This window comes from Apis florea, unplaced genomic scaffold (assembly GCF_048593485.1).
Source record: "Apis florea isolate Af1SG1 unplaced genomic scaffold, ASM4859348v1 contig_3756_pilon, whole genome shotgun sequence".
Classification (NCBI taxonomy): Eukaryota; Metazoa; Arthropoda; class Insecta; order Hymenoptera; family Apidae; genus Apis; species Apis florea.
Window position 1 is genome coordinate 345175 of NW_028256838.1, and position 19506 is coordinate 364680.

The 19506-nt window shown below is 20.0% G+C and overlaps 1 protein-coding gene and 1 non-coding gene across 2 annotated transcripts; one reads left to right on the top strand and one right to left on the bottom strand.

Annotated features, from left to right (window-relative positions):
* Positions 1 to 1884: 1884 nt before the first annotated feature.
* On the bottom strand, positions 1885 to 1957 carry TRNAR-UCU (transfer RNA arginine (anticodon UCU)). Its single transcript has one exon. It is a non-coding gene; the product is annotated as a tRNA-Arg (tRNA).
* A 5025-nt stretch (positions 1958 to 6982) lies between these two features.
* LOC100872789 (homeobox protein rough) lies at positions 6983 to 13584 on the top strand. Its single transcript, XM_012492004.3, has 4 exons — positions 6983 to 7192; positions 8253 to 8517; positions 12363 to 12597; positions 13289 to 13584. Exons 1-4 carry the CDS (start codon positions 6983 to 6985, stop codon positions 13494 to 13496), a joined length of 918 nt encoding a protein of 305 aa, XP_012347458.1. The 3' UTR covers positions 13497 to 13584.
* Positions 13585 to 19506: the final 5922 nt, after the last annotated feature.

Genomic DNA, 19506 nt, shown 5'->3' on the forward strand with positions numbered 1-19506 from the left:
ATTTTCAAGTTTTCAACCATTCAACTATAACATATATAATCCTGTTCTATTTAATTTCACTTTACTAATCTTCGTCTTGATTATACATTTAGAAAATCAATTGAACAAAATAAAAGTATTTATAAATATAGATTAATTTTAATAAATTAAAAATTATTTTTAAAATAAATTTAATAAATCATAAATTATTAATAGTATAAATTTGTTATAAAGAATTAATTAATTATTAGAATTAAATAGAAAGAATAATTTAATAAATTATTAGTAGAATATTGAAAAGTATAATATTTTATCGCAGTCATTTAATAATTTTACATTAAAATATATATTGGAAAGTTATAGATAGCTATTTATCCCATTATCGATATAACAGTTGGCATATAAACACATGTAAAGTATAAGATAGACATGACATCTTATGGGATTTCGTATCTCATGTTCTGATATACCAACTTTGAAAAAAAAACAATGTTTCCTCTTGCCCTTTGCGATTTACTATATAGAAACAAAGACAAGAAATAAAATGAACGTGACATCTGTGTGATTTAGTTTGCACTAATAATCTTTGGCATTCAAAAGATGGTGCTGATAGTCAATTCTTATTCTATCTGTATTCTTTTCACATTATATTTGCTTTCCTTGTCTACTATTTGTTTCATTTGACATTCGAGAGATGGCGCTGATTCCTTAATTTTTAATCTATTTCTATCTTTCTCTCATTATTCGTTCTCTTTGTCTGTATTTATTCTTCAATTTACGAAATTTATACGTTCAAATTGATGTTTTTATGATATAAATATTAATATTTACAATTATAGTATAATATTATATTATAATATACAATATATATATATATATATATATATATTATATACATATATAAATAAATTTAGTTTTGATAATATTATATTTAAATTTATTTTTATTAAAAAGTCTCACAAATTGATATTTGATATTGGCATTAGAAATTATTTTATTAAAATTTATTAAAATTTAACATCTTTTTTTAATTTAATTGAATATAATTCCTTACGTTTTTAAATTAAACATATCAAAACTTTGTTTTTTTGAATCAATATTTAAAAATACAAATTACAAAGGCTCTTAAAAAAAAAGATTTTATCTCGTATCTTACAACATTGTATGATTAGAATGAAAATTGAATTACATTGAATTACAAATATAACAAAGATGAAATCTCTAGAATTTTTATAGTTCTTTATATAATGTTTATAATTTCTTCTCTTTTTGAATGCTATATTTGTTGAAATTTAAATTTAAACTCGAGATTCTTTAATCATAAATTAAATAAAAAAAATAAATTACATAGATGAATCATAAGTATAAATTTAAATAATTAATTAATTAAATAATTAAATTAATAAATACAAACATTGATCACAATTAATATATTCAATAAATTTATTAAACATGCATAATTAATAATATATTGTAATGATTGTTGTCCATACATATATAAACAAAATCTCGAGTAATAGATATTCATTTTGAAATCTATTTTGTGACTACAATCAAAATTTAAAAAACTAATAAGCAAAACCAAAAACATTGAACAATCTATCCTATATTAGCTGTAATTTATATCATTATCATTTTAAAATCATTAAATGTATAGAAAAATCTCTCATATTTTAAAATATCTAAAAACACGAAATCAATTGTAGCTTTGCATTGATTATGATTATATGCATATGTACAAAGAATAAAAACAAATAATTTTATAAAAAAAAATTTGTAAGAGAAAATAATAAAAGAAAATGTAAATATTTATATAAATAAATAAATATCTTATCAGTAAACAAAAATTGTAAAAGAAACAGACAAATTAAAGTTGTAAAAAAAACTTACGTTGTCATTAACAATCATCCCTTGTGGGGATCGAACCCACGACCTTTGGATTAGAAGTCCAACGCGCTATCCTCTGCGCCAAAGGGACTCGCTGTAAAAATTTTTCATAATAGTATACTTGTGGTTCAAATTTTTATTACGAAATATAAAATTTATATTATAAATTTTTTAACATTTTTCTTTTAAAAAATTACAAAAATAAAAAATAAAATAATAGTACAAATATTTTAAATCAAGTTTAGAAATTTTAAAATAATTTCTAACCTATCATTGTTAGATCATCATGGTTAGTTTTGAATATATAGTACTAAATATATAATTCGTGTATACTTCACTTTTTGTCTTTTGAACAAATGAGAAATTCACCATAATATTTAAGATCCATTGGTACCAATTTATGCAATAATCTGATTATATAAATTATAAACATTTTCTGCGCATTTGATTACATTGATCTCAAACATTATAATATAGTATGTAAACATCATGTAAGTACTTACGTACTTGAATGAATTGGCTGTGACTTGTATTTAATTTCGGGTGAATTCAAACATTTCCACAAATTATTATATGTAATATATATTGTTTATTGTTATATATGTATTTATATGTGAAGAAAAAATTGTTACTTACATATGTTGCTTTATTTCTGTAAAATATTAATAAATAAATAGAATAAAGAGTAAAACAGCTGTTTAAGATTTCACATCATATGGATAACGTACCACTAATATAAATAAATTATATGTATACGTGTACATTACATCGCATTTATTTCTAAACATGAAATATTCTTATTATCTTAATATTTAGAATCGATTTTTCAAAAATGTTTCATATTATGATATTATTTATATACTTATATAAATAATATTATGTATAATGTAATATAATTTAATTTACAATATATGTAAAATATTTAAACCAATATATAATTGTTGTTTTTTAGAAATTTTTTTTCACTAAATATAGAATCTCTGAATTTGCTTTTTATTTTTTATTTTTAAAAAATCAATTCATTTCAATTATATCGCATATTACTATTTTTAAGACATTTTTTTTATTGATATTATGGATTGAATAATATTTAATTTTCTTTTTGCACTTTATGACTATAATTATTATATTAATAATTATATTCAATGTAAATATTCAATATCATTAAAATATCAATTCAAGATATTATTTTTTTAAAGAATCTACATATATATAAATATAAAAAAAAAAGCATAATGTGATCTGCTAATATCTTTTTATTTAAAAAAAATTTCTACAGAATAGATTGAATAAAATTATCTATTTAAAGACTTATTTAAAATTATTTCATGAACTTGTTTATTAATACATAGCGTATCTATATATATATAATAAAAATTTCTATCATATATTTTAGCATGTTCTATATCTTAATATATATTTATAAGAAATAATGACTGAAATTTTCTGGCTCTATTTATTTAAACTTATTTTAATTTTATGTTTGAATATTTATAAGTTCGAAATATACATTTAATGATTTTATCTGCCTATTAAATTTGTATTCTAAGAAAAAGCTTTTATTAACGTAATGATTTATGAAAAAAATCATATTGAAAAATTTTATTTATTTGTAGTATATATACAAGATGAAAAGTATAACGAAGTATAAGTATTATTGTAATAAATAATGCTATATATAATAGCTTATTACATATAATAAAAAAAGAAGTAAAACTTTTATACGTAATATAATTGCTTTGATTGCTTTGATTGTTTTATAATCCATTAGTTCTAGACATTAATTAGAATTTGTTTCTTTTACGAAAAAATCATTTAATGTAATTAAAGTATCTTCTTTTAAAGAAAGAGAAGAAAGATTTTTTAAAACGTAATAAAATTATTTCAGAAAAGAAAATAAAGAAAAACACGTTATTCAAGAAGATATATAAATATAAAAAGTACAAAACGTATCAGATAAGATATTCAAGATTGTTTTATTAAATTATGAGACATTAGTAACTTCAATTAAAATAAATATTACTAGTTTCATCAATTTATTTCATTAGACAAGTTCAAAAATTCGATAGAAATATTTCGAATGATGTTTGAAATCAAGGCGAGAAAGAAAACGCCATTGTTAGACAATGTTAGCCAGATCCACAATGAATAACGACCTTGTCTGTATTGCGACGATAATCTGGATTGTTTTAGATGCGTGAGAATTACCTATCAGAATAACTCGCTAGTGGAGTGGTATAATGGTAGTCCGATTTCGAGCCAATCGGAGACGAGATGGAAATCAATGTAATTATAGAAGAACCAACGAGAATTCGTTGAAGACGCGCATGCGCATATCCAGTTTCACATCGAGCTATCTCTAATTTCCTTTGCGTGATTTCTATTGTCAACATTATGATTATTGCAAATACGATGGTTTTATTTGATAATTATATATAACCGTTGAAATAAATATATTTATATGTAGTATTATTTTTCCAGAACTAATTATATTCAAACAAAACAATGCATATTAACGAAATAATAAAACTAAAATGTATTCCTATATTTTTTATTTTTATATAGTCATGCATTATATTATTATTTATATCATTTATTTTATTATTATATTATTAATTTCATAATTTTACTTGTTATACTCTATTATATCTATATTTTAAATAAAAATAATATAGTAAATAAAAACAGAATATTATAATAGTATATCAATTTTTAACTTTATTTTAAAAACCATAGAATTTAAAATTATAATTCATCCATTTGAATATTCTTGAAAAGTTTAGATATTATCCATTTTGAAATATAATTGAAAGCAAAATATATAATTTGAAATTCGCTTCGATAACATTATAATTAATTATGATTGTATGATTATTACAACTATCTAGTTATAACGATTTCTATTATAAATTATATAAAAACATTTAAATAATTATTTTATTTTATTATTATACATTTAAATAATTAAATAAAAAATAATAAAATATATTTAATTTTAGTTTTAATTTTATAAAAAGATATTTGTAACAATATAATAAATTTAATTAAAATTCTTATTTTATTACATTGATTGATCATCATTCTTTTATTATAATTAATCAATCAATTAAACAATAATTTTATTTTTACGATAAATATCGGCTAAAATTTTTATATTGCTTAATCTGTTGTTTAAAAATAAAATATACCATAATACTATTTATAATACAAATATCTTCATAAAATTATTCTGAATTTCTAAATTTTTTTTTTTATATAGAAAGAATAACGGAAAAATTGATGAAACCAGTGATTAAAGTAAGGATTTAACAAAAATTGAACCAATGATACGTGATAAGAATCCGTAAGTCTCCCCCTAGGGGTTGAAATCTTCGATTGATGAATGAGAAAAGAATTCCTGCATAGATTGTTCAATGTGCGGTTGACCGTGAATGTACGAGATATTGCGAGATTAATACTTTTCAGAATCATTCATGTTTAATGAAAATGTTTATTTACCAAATCATACATGGAAACTATAAATAACTCGATATACAATACTTATGACGTACAATTTTAATAATTAATTCATTTTATTGATTAAATTTTTTAAATTATTTACATTTCTATTTCTATTTTATCTCTAACAATTGTAAAGATGAAAAATTAATACAAATGCATATTTTTTAAAAAATAAAAAGATTATTTACAAAAGAAATTACAATAAATATCTATATAGCAATAGTTTTTTTAGTTTTCCAATAACATATGTTTTTTTAATAATATTAATGATATCAAAAAATTAACAAGTTGCAAATGATTACATTATTCATAACATTCTTTTACAATTATACATAAAGTCGAATAATCAGATGATTTTCAATAAAAAAAATTAGTTTTTTGAATAGCATTCTAAAAGACAGTTTCAATATCTTGCAAATAAATAAAAGTCATTTTAAAAGAAAGTAAAATAAAATAACAGAAAGATGGAGCATTTTGGCATTAGAATGCATTATATATAATTGTATATAAGTTGCACAAAATTTTATAAATAATAGAATATTTAAATATATACAAGTATGATAAAAAATGAAATCGTGAGAATTGTAGAAAAAATACAGGAAATCTGTACAATACAAAAAACAAACAATCCAATACATTCATACATATTAATAGCGAAAACATTAATATTAGAAGGAATTTAAGATATTAATGGCTTCAATCTAAAACTGTTTAATTGTCATTCATGCTCGTTAATGCGTATCTGAATTTCACGGTGCAATCGTAAATAATAAAGTCTGTTTGAAATGTTTCTCATCCACTGGCCACAAACGTCTGCAGGTGCTCTTTCGCAAAGGGGCGTTACAACGATGACAGCGAAATTATCTGAAACCGAAGGGATGGGGGTGGTACATCCACGCATAGTGGGGAACATTGATAGGGGTAGGGAGATACGAGAGAGCACCCCGAGCATCCCTTCTCTCTATTTTCATACTAACCATGAAGCGAGAGAATGGACGTTGGAGGCAAACTGACTCAGATACGTGTGCAACCTCGTACCGAGTCATTCAGTGGTCTACTTTGAGGTATTTTACACGCAAGTGTCGTTCCAAGTGTTCCGGCAATATCGTCCTAACTAACTTTACTCGTTCACGTGAATGATATCTGTACTTATGTACATATATGTGCATACACTTGCGCGTGCGCGCAAACGTGTACTTTCATAAGTTTTCGCATAATTATTCTATTATCTTTAAACGCGTAAAGTTTGATTATATAAGGCGTAACGTCGAAAATAGATGTGCAATTACGTGAATTTGACAAATTTGTTTGCCACGCCTAGGATAGGGAGATTCAAAGTGAGCAGGATTAAAATTTTTGGTTAAAAAGTTTTTTTGCAAATTTTGATTTTCGATAAAGACGAAAGAGTTTCGTGTAAAATGGCAAATTTAACAACGTCGATCGGGTTAATGGGATATGAGAATAAGACGAAAAACTCAATGCAAAGAATAAAGATGATAATCGTTTAATACGATTTGTTTCGAAACTTTTTTTTTTTTTTATTATAATTTCGATATACTTTTTGTTTTATCCTCGAAGAGGTAAATCCGTAACGGTAGAATTTGATCGGTGCTAAATGTCGACGAAAGCAGAAGGGCCATCATCTCCACGACAATTTTTTGCCCGAATTTATGGACATCTTGAAGCGAAAAAAGTTGATGGTACCGAGAAAAATGATGAGAACAGGACTGAACCGAAATCAAGTTTTGAACTTTCCTCGAATATTCTTCTTTACAATAGAAGCACGTTAGATGCGGATAATTCTTCGAACGATGAAGTTATACAAGTAAGAAGTAGCTTTTCTCGTTTCTTACTTGTCGTTTTGATGTTGAATTTTTATTTTAATTCGTAGAAAGTATCAAATTTATACTCGTTACTATTGATTAATATTTTTAATAATAATTTTCTTTTTTTCTATTCAAATATGTATGTGTATAATCTTGACGAAATTTTTTTCCTATTATTCATACTGATTTCGAAATATATGAATCGTATTATTTAATGACAATTATGAACATTTATTTTTTAATATACAATCATTCTCAAAAGTTTCCATACATTATATATACGAAAATCATTTGCGTTAAAATAAAATTTCATGAAATTTCATTGTTAATATGCGTATATTTTATAATATATTTTATAATTAGACTCTTTTGAAATGAAAATAAAACATAAAAATAAATAAATAAATAAATTAGAAAATTATTTTTTTCTTATTTGAGAAATAATTTATTTTTAAATGTTTGATTGATAATAGAAAATAAAATATAACAAGTAATAAAATTTCTCATAACTTCATCTTATTATCAAATTATCAAAAGAAATGCGAAAAGAAATATATTTAAACCATTTAGATAAAGAAAAATGGCTTTGGTAGAAATGGAAATTTTACTACAAACGATCAATATTTATCTTTCAATTGTATTATTATTCAAGTAATATCATTTAATATAAAATAATAATACAAATAAAAAATAAAATATAAAATTTTCTTGAATAATTATTCAAATAACGCGCAAAATTCAATTTTACGCGTTAAAAAATAAATATATGGTTTATTTTAATAAAAAAAAACTTTTACTGAATATATGAAAACTTTTGTGAATTGTTATAAGAATTTAAATTCGTCAAATATTTCTCTAAAGAAAGTATCGATAAATTATAATAAATTTACAATAATATAATAAATTAATAAAATTTACAACGATAGAGATTATTAAATTCAAAAAATTATTCATTATTTTAAAACTGTTTTATTAATTTATTTAACGAATAAAAATCTTTTTACATTTGAAAACATAAAACGAAAATTCATTGTTTTAATGCAATAACTTCATATACAGGTAACAGGTATAAAAGAAAAATCCTCGGATCGGAGCGGAAAACAGAATACCAATGAAACAAATATTTTAATGAACGAGAAAGAAAAGAACTCGAATTTTTTTAATTTAAGATTGCCATTATTTCACGAACTTCATCAATCTAGACCAGCCAACCATCCTGTATTCTTATCTCAAGTTACATATCCATCTGCGCTTCCGCCACATTTTCATAATTTACCATATTTTCCAACTTCGGAACACCATTTGCAAGGATTTTCGGCTTTCTGTAAGTATTATTTTCTTTTTTAATGAATATCATATTTAGAATAAATATCATAAATTGGAATCTTAATTACCATTTCAAAATATAAATGTAACTTTAAACTCATTAACTAACTAATTAACTAATAAACTAATATTAAGTATATTGTGTAAATACATAATAATCTAAAAGTATTTTCTTTTATATAAAAGATATAATAATACATTCCATAACTTGAAATTTATTTTTGAATCATTGGTACAGAAAAATGTTATTATTCATACGTGAAATACTGGTAAATTCTTATAAGTGAGTTTCTAAATTGTGAATATTAAATTTGATATTTTGATGTGACATTTTCATAATAATTCATAATATTTATTATGATATTAAAATTTATAATATTATTTATAATATTAAAATTATTTTTTTTAAAATTGTAAATGTTGCGATAAATCAGTAATTACATATTTATTAAAAAAAAAAGTACATGAACAAAATTTTATTTTTTATATTTATATTCGATTTATTTTTCCATATATAGAATTTATTTTCTTTTGACAAAAATAAAATGTTTACAAGAACATAAGAAAACACATTGTTTAAATCTAGTTTTATGTTTAATATATATAATTATTTTAAATATTCAGATATAAAGGAATTTTTATGGTTTTAACATGTGAAATTTATTTTCTTGTTCGAGATATTCGAATTAGAGAGTATTATTATTTAAAAAGCTATAAACAGCTAATTTTTATGTTTGTTATTTTAATTAATTATAAATAAAACTTACAAATAATCTTTTTTATATTTTTCATATTAAAATCATTTAATCAATGAAAAGTAAATCTAAAAACATTCAAAATCTGAATTATTCTTAAAAATATTATCACGTGTATATAAATGAGATTGAAAGTATTGATTAATTACAGGATACCTTTTATTGATTATGGCAAATCATATCTTGTATACAATTACTAATTTAAACAATATAATCATGAATTTAATATTGCTTTTCAAAATATCATGGTACACTTTTCGAATGAGGATATTTTTAAAAGGATTATTTGCTTAATTATTCAAAGTTCAATATTTATATCAGTGCTTTCAGTTCTGTAAGTGAAACGAAAAATAGATGTAAATCGATATAAATATAAAATTTAACGAAATCTAAAATGTATGAAAAACAAACTGTATTAATCGAAAACTTGGATTATGAATATATTTGCGATTATAAAAATATTCATATTAAATATCATTATTAATTACCAATTAATTTTTATTGCATATTTAATAAATATCATGCATATACAAGTATTAAAAAATATAATTCATGAATTTATAATATAAAATAAATATCTATATATACGTATACAATGTAAAATGTTGAAATTTATAACATGATAATATTCAAATCAGAGAATTGCGGATCAATATCAATGTATACCTATGTGTTACTGGACATTGTTCAATATGTAACTATACAAACCCTAATCGTTTGTTAAATTTACTGTATTATGTCTTGGCATATATTCTATTCAAATGAAAGGAAAATTTTACGTGAAAAATATATTTGAGGATTCTTGAATTGATAAATTTCTTCTATTGTCCTCGAAGAATGGAAAAAACCAAAAATTAAGGATGATACATTCAAAATCTCTAATATTTAAAAAATTTGAATATCCATGAAAAATATAAAAATATTTTCGATGAAAAAATCTTAAAATACTTTCTGACATACATAATTGAGTTTATAATACGTTAAAATTTCTTCAGATTATCACATGACAAACAGAAAATAAAGCAAATAACGGATAATCCAAATTATCTTAACTACCTTTCAATCGAGATAGAGCGTAAAATCTAGTATAAGATTTTTCTTTTGATAAGCTATCGAATGATCTATCAGATAAATATGGTGTTTAGGGGTTCTTTTAGGGGTATCCGCTATACCAAAATTATTTACGCATTAAATACTTCAATTAAAATAAACAAATTTTATTTTGCATTTTGAACTTATTTTTTTATATATAAAATAACTTAATTTGTTCATTTTTAATTAAAAATTTATATATTCGATATATTTTTTAAATTCAATTTTCTCGAAACGAGCGTCCAAATGAAATAATTTTATTTTATTTTCCAGTAATTTTTATATAAAAATAATCTCCTTTAGGTTTCAATATACTATATATTATATTTTTTTTAAGAAAATAAATATTATTTTACGGATACATTTATACACTACAATATATTCGTTAAGTATATTGTGCTAAATACAAAAATTCTTAAAACTCTTTTCATTTAAAAGATATAATTAATTAATTATTATTGTTATTATATTGCGTTAAATTGCTATCTACAACTATAAATCAAAAAGAAGATATTGAAATTTTAAAATAACATATCAAAAAAATATAATAAAGATGATCAAGAAATTTAAAAATTATTAAAAGAATTATTTTCGAAAAAATGAAACGTATGATTTTTTAAAGTTTAACATCTTTTACAAATAAAAAAATGATATTAAATTTTAAAACTTGATTTGACTTTCTCAGATTGAATTAAATGATAAACTACACAATCTTACTGACTTCACAATTTGACTAAATAATACACGTATACACTCTATGTATCAAAATTTATTGCTATGTATTATTATTATTGAAAATTTGGCAACAATAAACGAAATTGTTTTCTCTTTCAATTTTCATACGTTTCTTAAAATCGATATAATTTGTCGCTAATGTATATAGGTATACATATTTAAACATTTTATTCAGTTCCTGAAGCTTTTCACTGATAAGTGTTATTACAGCAACATGTACAATATAACACAATACAGGTATACGCACACGTTTGAATGGATTTATTCCGCTTCGCTACCTCGTACCGATGTTGTGATGAGATTACTGGACGCAGTTGGCCGCATTTCAATGTGAAATATACCTTGCTATATTTCTGCAAACCCAGTGTTACTCGCCTGCCCCTTAAGCCGTTGTCACGGCAAGGCAGTCCCGAATCACTATCGTGTTAAATGAAAAACAAAAAATAAAAAATAAAAAAAAATAAAAAAAAAAATAAAAACAAAAAGGGAAAATTTAAATGAAGATACAATAATCTGTGAAAATACTGAAATATAATAAAGTAAGATTTTAAAAGCTTTAATCTCTCATTTTTTTATATTTGTATTAAGAAATATTTTATGAAAAGATTATTTTATAAGGAATTTGTAAATAAAGAAGTAAATAGATAATGAAATTTAAATAAATTGATAAAAAAGAATATGAATATTAGAGTAAAAGGAAAAAAATCGAAATTTTAACCATATTCTTAAAATATAAACTATAGAAATAAAAAGTGTCACAAAGATATATTATATAATTATCTTATCATTTTTATTGAAATAAATAATATCATATATTATATAATAACATATTTATTATATTTCTTGAGACATATAAAACACCTATATAATAAGATAACTTTTATTCTCAATATAGAGCGCAATAATATAAAATTTTTATTATATTTTAATTTAATATAATAGTCTTTTTATAAAATATATAAATACTTTTCTAACTATTCATAGTATGGATGGTTGTAAAATATATCTATAAATTTCTTTATTCTTCCATCTAGAATTCCATCTAATTCATTAATAAAACATAATATTATACCGAATTTAAAAATTCCAAAATAAAAATCATTTTAATATTAAGATATGAATATTATGTTATTTATTATGATTTACAATTGAAAAATCAAAATTTTTGCACTGAATATAAAATACATTGTGATATAGATATACTTCGAAATATTATTAATATTAAAGAATTATCTTTACATTGAAGCAATTGTCTTTACAGTAGCTCGCAAGAGAAGAAAAGAGGGAAGACCACGAAGGCAAAGAACAACTTTCAGTGGTGAACAAACATTAAGATTAGAAGTTGAATATCGTAGAGGAGAATATATTTCTAGAGGACGAAGATTTGAACTTGCCACATCTTTACACCTTACAGAAACCCAAATTAAAATTTGGTTTCAAAATCGGCGTGCCAAAGACAAAAGAATAGAGAAAGCACAACTTGATCAATATTATCGGTAATTACATGCACTACATATATATCAAATTATTATTTAACTCATTTAATTGTATTATTATATTATATTAAATCGTAAGTAAAGTAAGCATTTATACAATTTCATTTTTTTTAAATTTAAATATATTAAAAAAAATATAATATTTTATATTCCCTTCTTTTCTACCATCTTATATTTTATGCGACAACGATATAGCATCTTATAAATATAATTTTTTAATTAATTTTACAAAATTAATATATTCTTTTAATTTTAAATGAATTATATTACACAATATTCCTTAATTTGTAAAGATATTTCGAAAACTGATATAGTATCTAAAAACAATGAAAAAAACAATGATTTGATTTTATTAACGAGATATAGTGAATTTTATATTTTGCTATTTTATTACTGAATAAAATGATTAATTTGTGTTTCAATGCTTTCATTCTATTATAAATGTAATTTTTGATATTTTTTCAATTACAATATTTATTCGATTCTTTAGGATAGCCTGATTTGTTACACTTCAATCTATTATTATCAAAATTATTAAAAAAAAAAAATTTTCTATCATACAAATATATAAGAAAAATGATTAAGATTAGATATTAAGTGATAAAAAAATAGATTGCAAAATAGTACAAAATATATATATATATAATATAATCAATATAAATAACTATATTAAAAATATTACATGTTCCAGGAATTTCGCCATTTCTAATGGAATAAATTTGCCAATTTATGGTAGAAACGGATTCTGTGAATTTTGTTTTTATAAAAAGACATTTGGATCTACTACTAGTCATTCATGTGCTTCAATGAATTCTGTTACCGGAACTTTTCCAAAACAACAATGTAATAAAAGTGAAAATGATATAGATAGTACATCAAATATACTATTTTCTGCTTGAAACATCTGGAATAAGATTTGCTATATTTTATTATAATCATTTGTATTTGTTTTATCATGTATATTCAATATTAAATTTTTTAGTAAATTAAATTATTGGAAAAGCATTGTAAAAAGAGTAATGACAAAAATGAAAGAAAGATTTATGAAAACAGAAAATTTAAGAAATAACAAAGAATTTTAAATGACAATTACATAAATAATAATTGATAAATAATTAAAATATAAGTAAATATATAAATAATAAATGTATAATAAAAATATTGTAACAAATGTAAATATATATTTACTTATATTTAAGCATAATATATCAATTCAAATAATCCTTAAATATGCATTGAAAAGCTCATTAAAACGTTTTTATATATTGGCAACATATATTGCTACATATTACTAAATTATAATGTAATTGTAATTTCTGATAATAAATAATATTAAAATAGAAAAAGAGATATTAAATTTATTTTCCTTTAAACCAACAAAATGAAAACTTTTTCTATATAAAATAATACTTGATATTATCATTGAGAAAATTATTATAAAATAAAAATTATTATTAATTACCAAATTATATTATCTAAACTTGTATACTATATATATATATATATAACTTATATATTGTATAAAATTGAATAGATTTGAATAAATGAATAGATTTAACAATACATTTTTATATATATTTTTAAGACTTCAAAGTCCCATTATTGATTTAGCATAGATTAAAATATTTGTAGCGGTTATAATTAATTAAATTTTCAAATGAAATATAGGAAAAAATATTTTATTATTAAATTATAATTATTAAACAATATGTACATTTTAAATTTGTCCATAAAATATTATACTTATTTAATATAAAGATTTTTATTTTATTTAGATTCTTATATAATACAAAGATGAATATAAATATCTTATTATCAAAATAACGTGCAATATTATACATTAGATTACATTATTCTAATAAAAAATATATAGATGAAAATTAAAGAAATAAAGAAAATTTATCTTAAATAAAAAATTTACTTTTATTTAAGATTTACTTTAATTTCTATACAAAAATTATACTTTTAAATAGTCTCAGTTATACAGTATATATTACCGGAATTCTAGAAGCTGCAATTTATTGTAACATATTTTCTAAAATTTATCTTGTAAAATATTTTCAATCTCTTACATTATGTACTATTTGAAATCATTCAATATAAGCGATTTTATTATATGCGTTATATTTTTTTTAAATAATTCCATAAAGATCTAAAAATATAATATCAAAACAGGATGAACAATTTGCATTTGGAAATTTTGAAATAATTAAAAAAATTATATACATTATATAAATTGAATTGTAAAATAAAATTCAAATGTATGTAATAATACTTGTAATAATAATGTAATAAATAATTGATTTTGATTCTTGAATTATTTTTTTAAGGATTATTTATTTAAAAAATTATTAGATAAAATTTTTAATTTTTAAACAGAAGTAAATGCTCGCATTTAAGAATTATTATTTATTCAATTTAAATAATATCTACAATAATAATTTCAAAAATAATTTACATATCGAAATTGACAAGAATTTAAAGCTTAATAAATTACATTATCATTATTTCAATTCAAATGATAACTTACACACATGATAATACACACAACCATACAAAAAATAAATTTTCATATACTCACACAAAATACAAATATATCAAAATTACAAATCCAAGGATATCAGAGAATTGATACATTCGCAAGATATCACATCGCAGTCTTTTTGTAAATTATAGCTGATTATTACTTAAAATTATATAAAATTATATTTTTTAAAGCATTTTTCTTCATTGTTATTTATTATATACATTATAAGAATAAAAAATTTAAAGATTATATCCATAAAAATGTTACTGATTAAATTCTTTACTTAAAAATCTAGTGTAATTTTTTTATATATTTATATATATTTATAACAATAATTCAAAAACTGATAATTATTTTTATAGTTTCTTTATTTTGAATAACTGCGAACATAAAAATAAATTTAAAGGATAATGAAAAATGACAACCATATATTGAAAAAGAGTTTATTACATTTTTTTTAAATATTTAAAATTACATTTGCTGAAAATTAATGTAAATAATTAGCCTCTTATAATACATAATAGTTTTTAAACAATATATTATTTAATATTTGCTTTTAGAATCAGAATTAATGAATACATATGGCTATAACAATGCCTAAATAAAATTTGTTATTTATTTTCAGGACTATTTATTTTATTTCTTAAATAAATTATTTCAGATTTGAAAACATTACATCTATAATAATTATATATAATTATTATTTTTAAAACATTACATCTATAATAATTATATATAATTTATATATAATTTTTATTTATTATTTTTAAAATAAAATAAGTTATATATTTTTACTTTTAAAAAAAGTAAAACTTTTTTTAATTTAATTATATTTTAAATATATTATTTAAATAATTTTTTTAATTTTAAATAATATGAAATTTGTATTTTTGTAAAATGTAATAAAGAATATAAAATATAGATTGATAAAAACAAAATAAAAAACGATAATATCAAATATATGAAAAATTAAAATTAAAATAAACTTACAAACAATACTTTCATCTTAATAATGAAAAAATAAATCAATTTTTTTTATAGCAGCTTTCTAAATATATTTATGTATTATTTCTTCCTGGTATTAATTTTCATAGATTTATTTTTTATTAATTTCTATTCTTCATTAAAATAAATATCATAATATATTCTTATTTATATATTTAATTTTTTAATAAATTTTTTTCTTTTTATAAAAATATATACATAAATTTGAAACTTACTAGTTGTTGATCCATGATATATTTTCTTTGTATTTTAAAAGACTAGTCAATAATAAATTATAAGAATTATATAAGAAGTATTTTTTACATTTAAAATTGATAAATAAATAATTTCATATTATACAAGATTTTTATAAAATTGTAATACAATCGAAAAGAAAATAAATAAATAAGTCAAAAATATTTAATTTTTTTCATATAAAACTTCATTTTTTAAAAAATCGAATTTAAAAATTCATTAAATAAAAATAGGTTTTGAATAGAACTTGTTTTATAAACAATATAAAGATCAATAATATTATGCTAGCTTATTCTTTATGATTTTTATCAAAAAAACTGGTTCACGAACAATTTACAAGGAATATGTAAATTATATGTACATATTTTATAACAATAAATATATAAATATATAATGAAGTATATAAGTATATAATAAATATATAAGTATATCATCAATTTAATATTTTATCGATCATATTGCAACAATAATGATACAAATATAAAGATAAAAAACTAATTTTGATAAATACTTTGGCAAAAAATTTAATAACATTGAACAGAGATATTTCAAAAGACAATTGCATTTCGAAATCTCTTCTCAAATTCGGGATTAATTTGTATTTCCTACTGATAATAAACTTGATTGTCTGATTTATTGAAAAGTATACTTTATTCATCCAATAAAAGTTAATTTTCAATATAATGGAATTTTACTATGATTCATTGGGATATAAAAATCAATAGCACAGAACAAAACAATAATATTGAGATTAAATTTATTAGATTTCTTTGTGGAACAACATTTATCTATGAAATAAAAAAAAAATGAAATATTTTTTTTTCAAATCATATTTAGTCTCTTTTGCGATTGTATTATTACTATTTATAAAATATTATTTATTAAATATTATTTAAATATTATTTATATATATATCTATAAATTTTATAAAATTTAAAATTTAATAGGATATATGATTCATAATTGTTCTAATTTTAAGAACTTACATTACCTAATAAAAAATACTTCTCGATATTTCATAGCATAATTATAAATATTAGTAATATACTTCTAACTTTTGCAATATTTTTTGCAACTATAATGGCATATTATACTTTAAATTCCACCTGCTTATAAAAAATTTATATTTATTTTATATATTATATATATTTATATAAATCCTATTACCTTTTGAATTTTTTATATAATTTATTTGTTATAAAATTTAGGAAAATAATCTTGAAAATATTAAATACTAATATATCATAAATATATTATTTTTTATGTTAAAGAAGCAATCGACTTCAACTTACCTCCTATGATGAGTGACAATGGTAGTTGTGACACGGAGCGCTCTGAGAGTACCAGCCCAAATGGTAAACCAGAAATTAATGAAAACGAAAGATAGCAGTTAATATACAAGTAAAACAAAAGTAATTACTATCTCCTGCTTATATAATTCATATTTAAGCCATAATAGATTTTTAATATTTTTAAAAATAATTAATTTTTTTAAATATATATTAATGTAATAAAATTATAATAAAATTCTTTTATACTGGCGATAATATTTCATTGTAAACAATAAATAAAATATTTAAATATAGAATAAGAAACTATTAAATATTAAATTTAGAAATTATTAGAAAAAATTATTTTAGCATATTATAACATAATATGTTAACTTAAAAGGCTACATACATCCAGATGGGATCAAAAATTTTTTTATTTGAAATATTATTATTATAATACGATATTTAGAGTTTAAGATATTCTTACAAAATTTTATATTCCATTTAAAATAATGAAATTATGATTGTAATGCAAATGCAAATTATATTACTGTTCATAAATCTTCAATTTTTAATAAAACTCTAATATTCTGAAAATATGATGAAATTTTACTCATTTTCATCATCTAAGAATATATATATATATATATATATATATATATATATATATTTAATATTAACTATATAATATTAAAACAAATTAATAATTGTTTTAAATTATTTAAAAAATTTATTTATTTAAATCTGAAATAAATACAGGAAATTATTTGAAATTAAAAATATTTGAAACGAGAATAAAATAATATAATTCTTTACAAAAAAAACTAATTGTTTCAATATTAAAAATAATAGAAATTATAATTAAAAAATGTGGCGGAAATTTCAATGAGATAAAAATAAAATTTTTAAAAATACTGTATTTTTTCTTAATATCCTTCAATAATTAAATCTTTTCTTTATTTTCAATAATTATTTTATTTTTTTTCGAATTCGAATATAAATACTATAACTGATTTAAGATTTATGAACAGACTTATGAAATATAAATGAATTAAATTTAAATAAGTTTTTTTTCAAAACAATACATTTGAAAAATATTGGAAATATTTAAAGAATATTCAATTAATTGATAATTATTCTGCAATGAATTATCTATTCTTCAATCTAAAATTGTCTTTATATATATCTTAATTACCTTCATTAATAAAAAGATTTTTATAATACAAAATTTCTCTTCCTAAATCTTAATAAATGGCGCAAAATCTTTCAATCTTGGAGATATGTCTTATTTTAATTTTATTTTTTGTAACAATTTATGATAAAATATATGTAATTATTAGTCTTTCAAATAAAAGATTTATAAAAATAATTTTGGAGACAAATACTTTTTGTCCCCTTAGATGTGCTTAGCCTTTTAATAAATAAAATAAATAAAAGAGAAAAAAACAAACAGAATAACACATTCTAACATAAGATATGTTTCTAAATTAAGATTGATTTTCAAAAAATATAATTAGTCCATTATTTCAATTAATTATGCTTAATTATAAACTATAGCAATATTCATAATATTCATTTCCGTATATACAATTTTTACAATTTTTCCCACCAGTTTTTATAGTTTTAATATTAAAAAAAATGTTTCATTTTATAAGTGTATGTATATATGTATACATAAAACATAATACATGATTTATAAGATAAAGCAAAACTTGATAATAGTATGCAAATGACATTCTATTTAACTATTTACTTCGCGCTTTCTTTCATTAACAGAAATAATTAAGTTAACAGCATAATCTAATAGAAATATTAAAAAATATTAATATCATGCACAATCTGTCATTTAAAATCCCTATGTCTAAACAAATG

Bases quoted from the DNA above. Each gene is read 5' to 3' on its own strand.
- LOC100872789 (XM_012492004.3), top strand. From the start codon at position 6,983: ATGTCGACGAAAGCAGAAGGGCCATCATCTCCACGACAATTTTTTGCC. The intron at 7,193-8,252 runs GTAAGAAGTAGC...CTTCATATACAG, and splicing joins CGAACGATGAAGTTATACAA to GTAACAGGTATAAAAGAAAA. The intron at 8,518-12,362 runs GTAAGTATTATT...TTGTCTTTACAG, and splicing joins GCAAGGATTTTCGGCTTTCT to TAGCTCGCAAGAGAAGAAAA.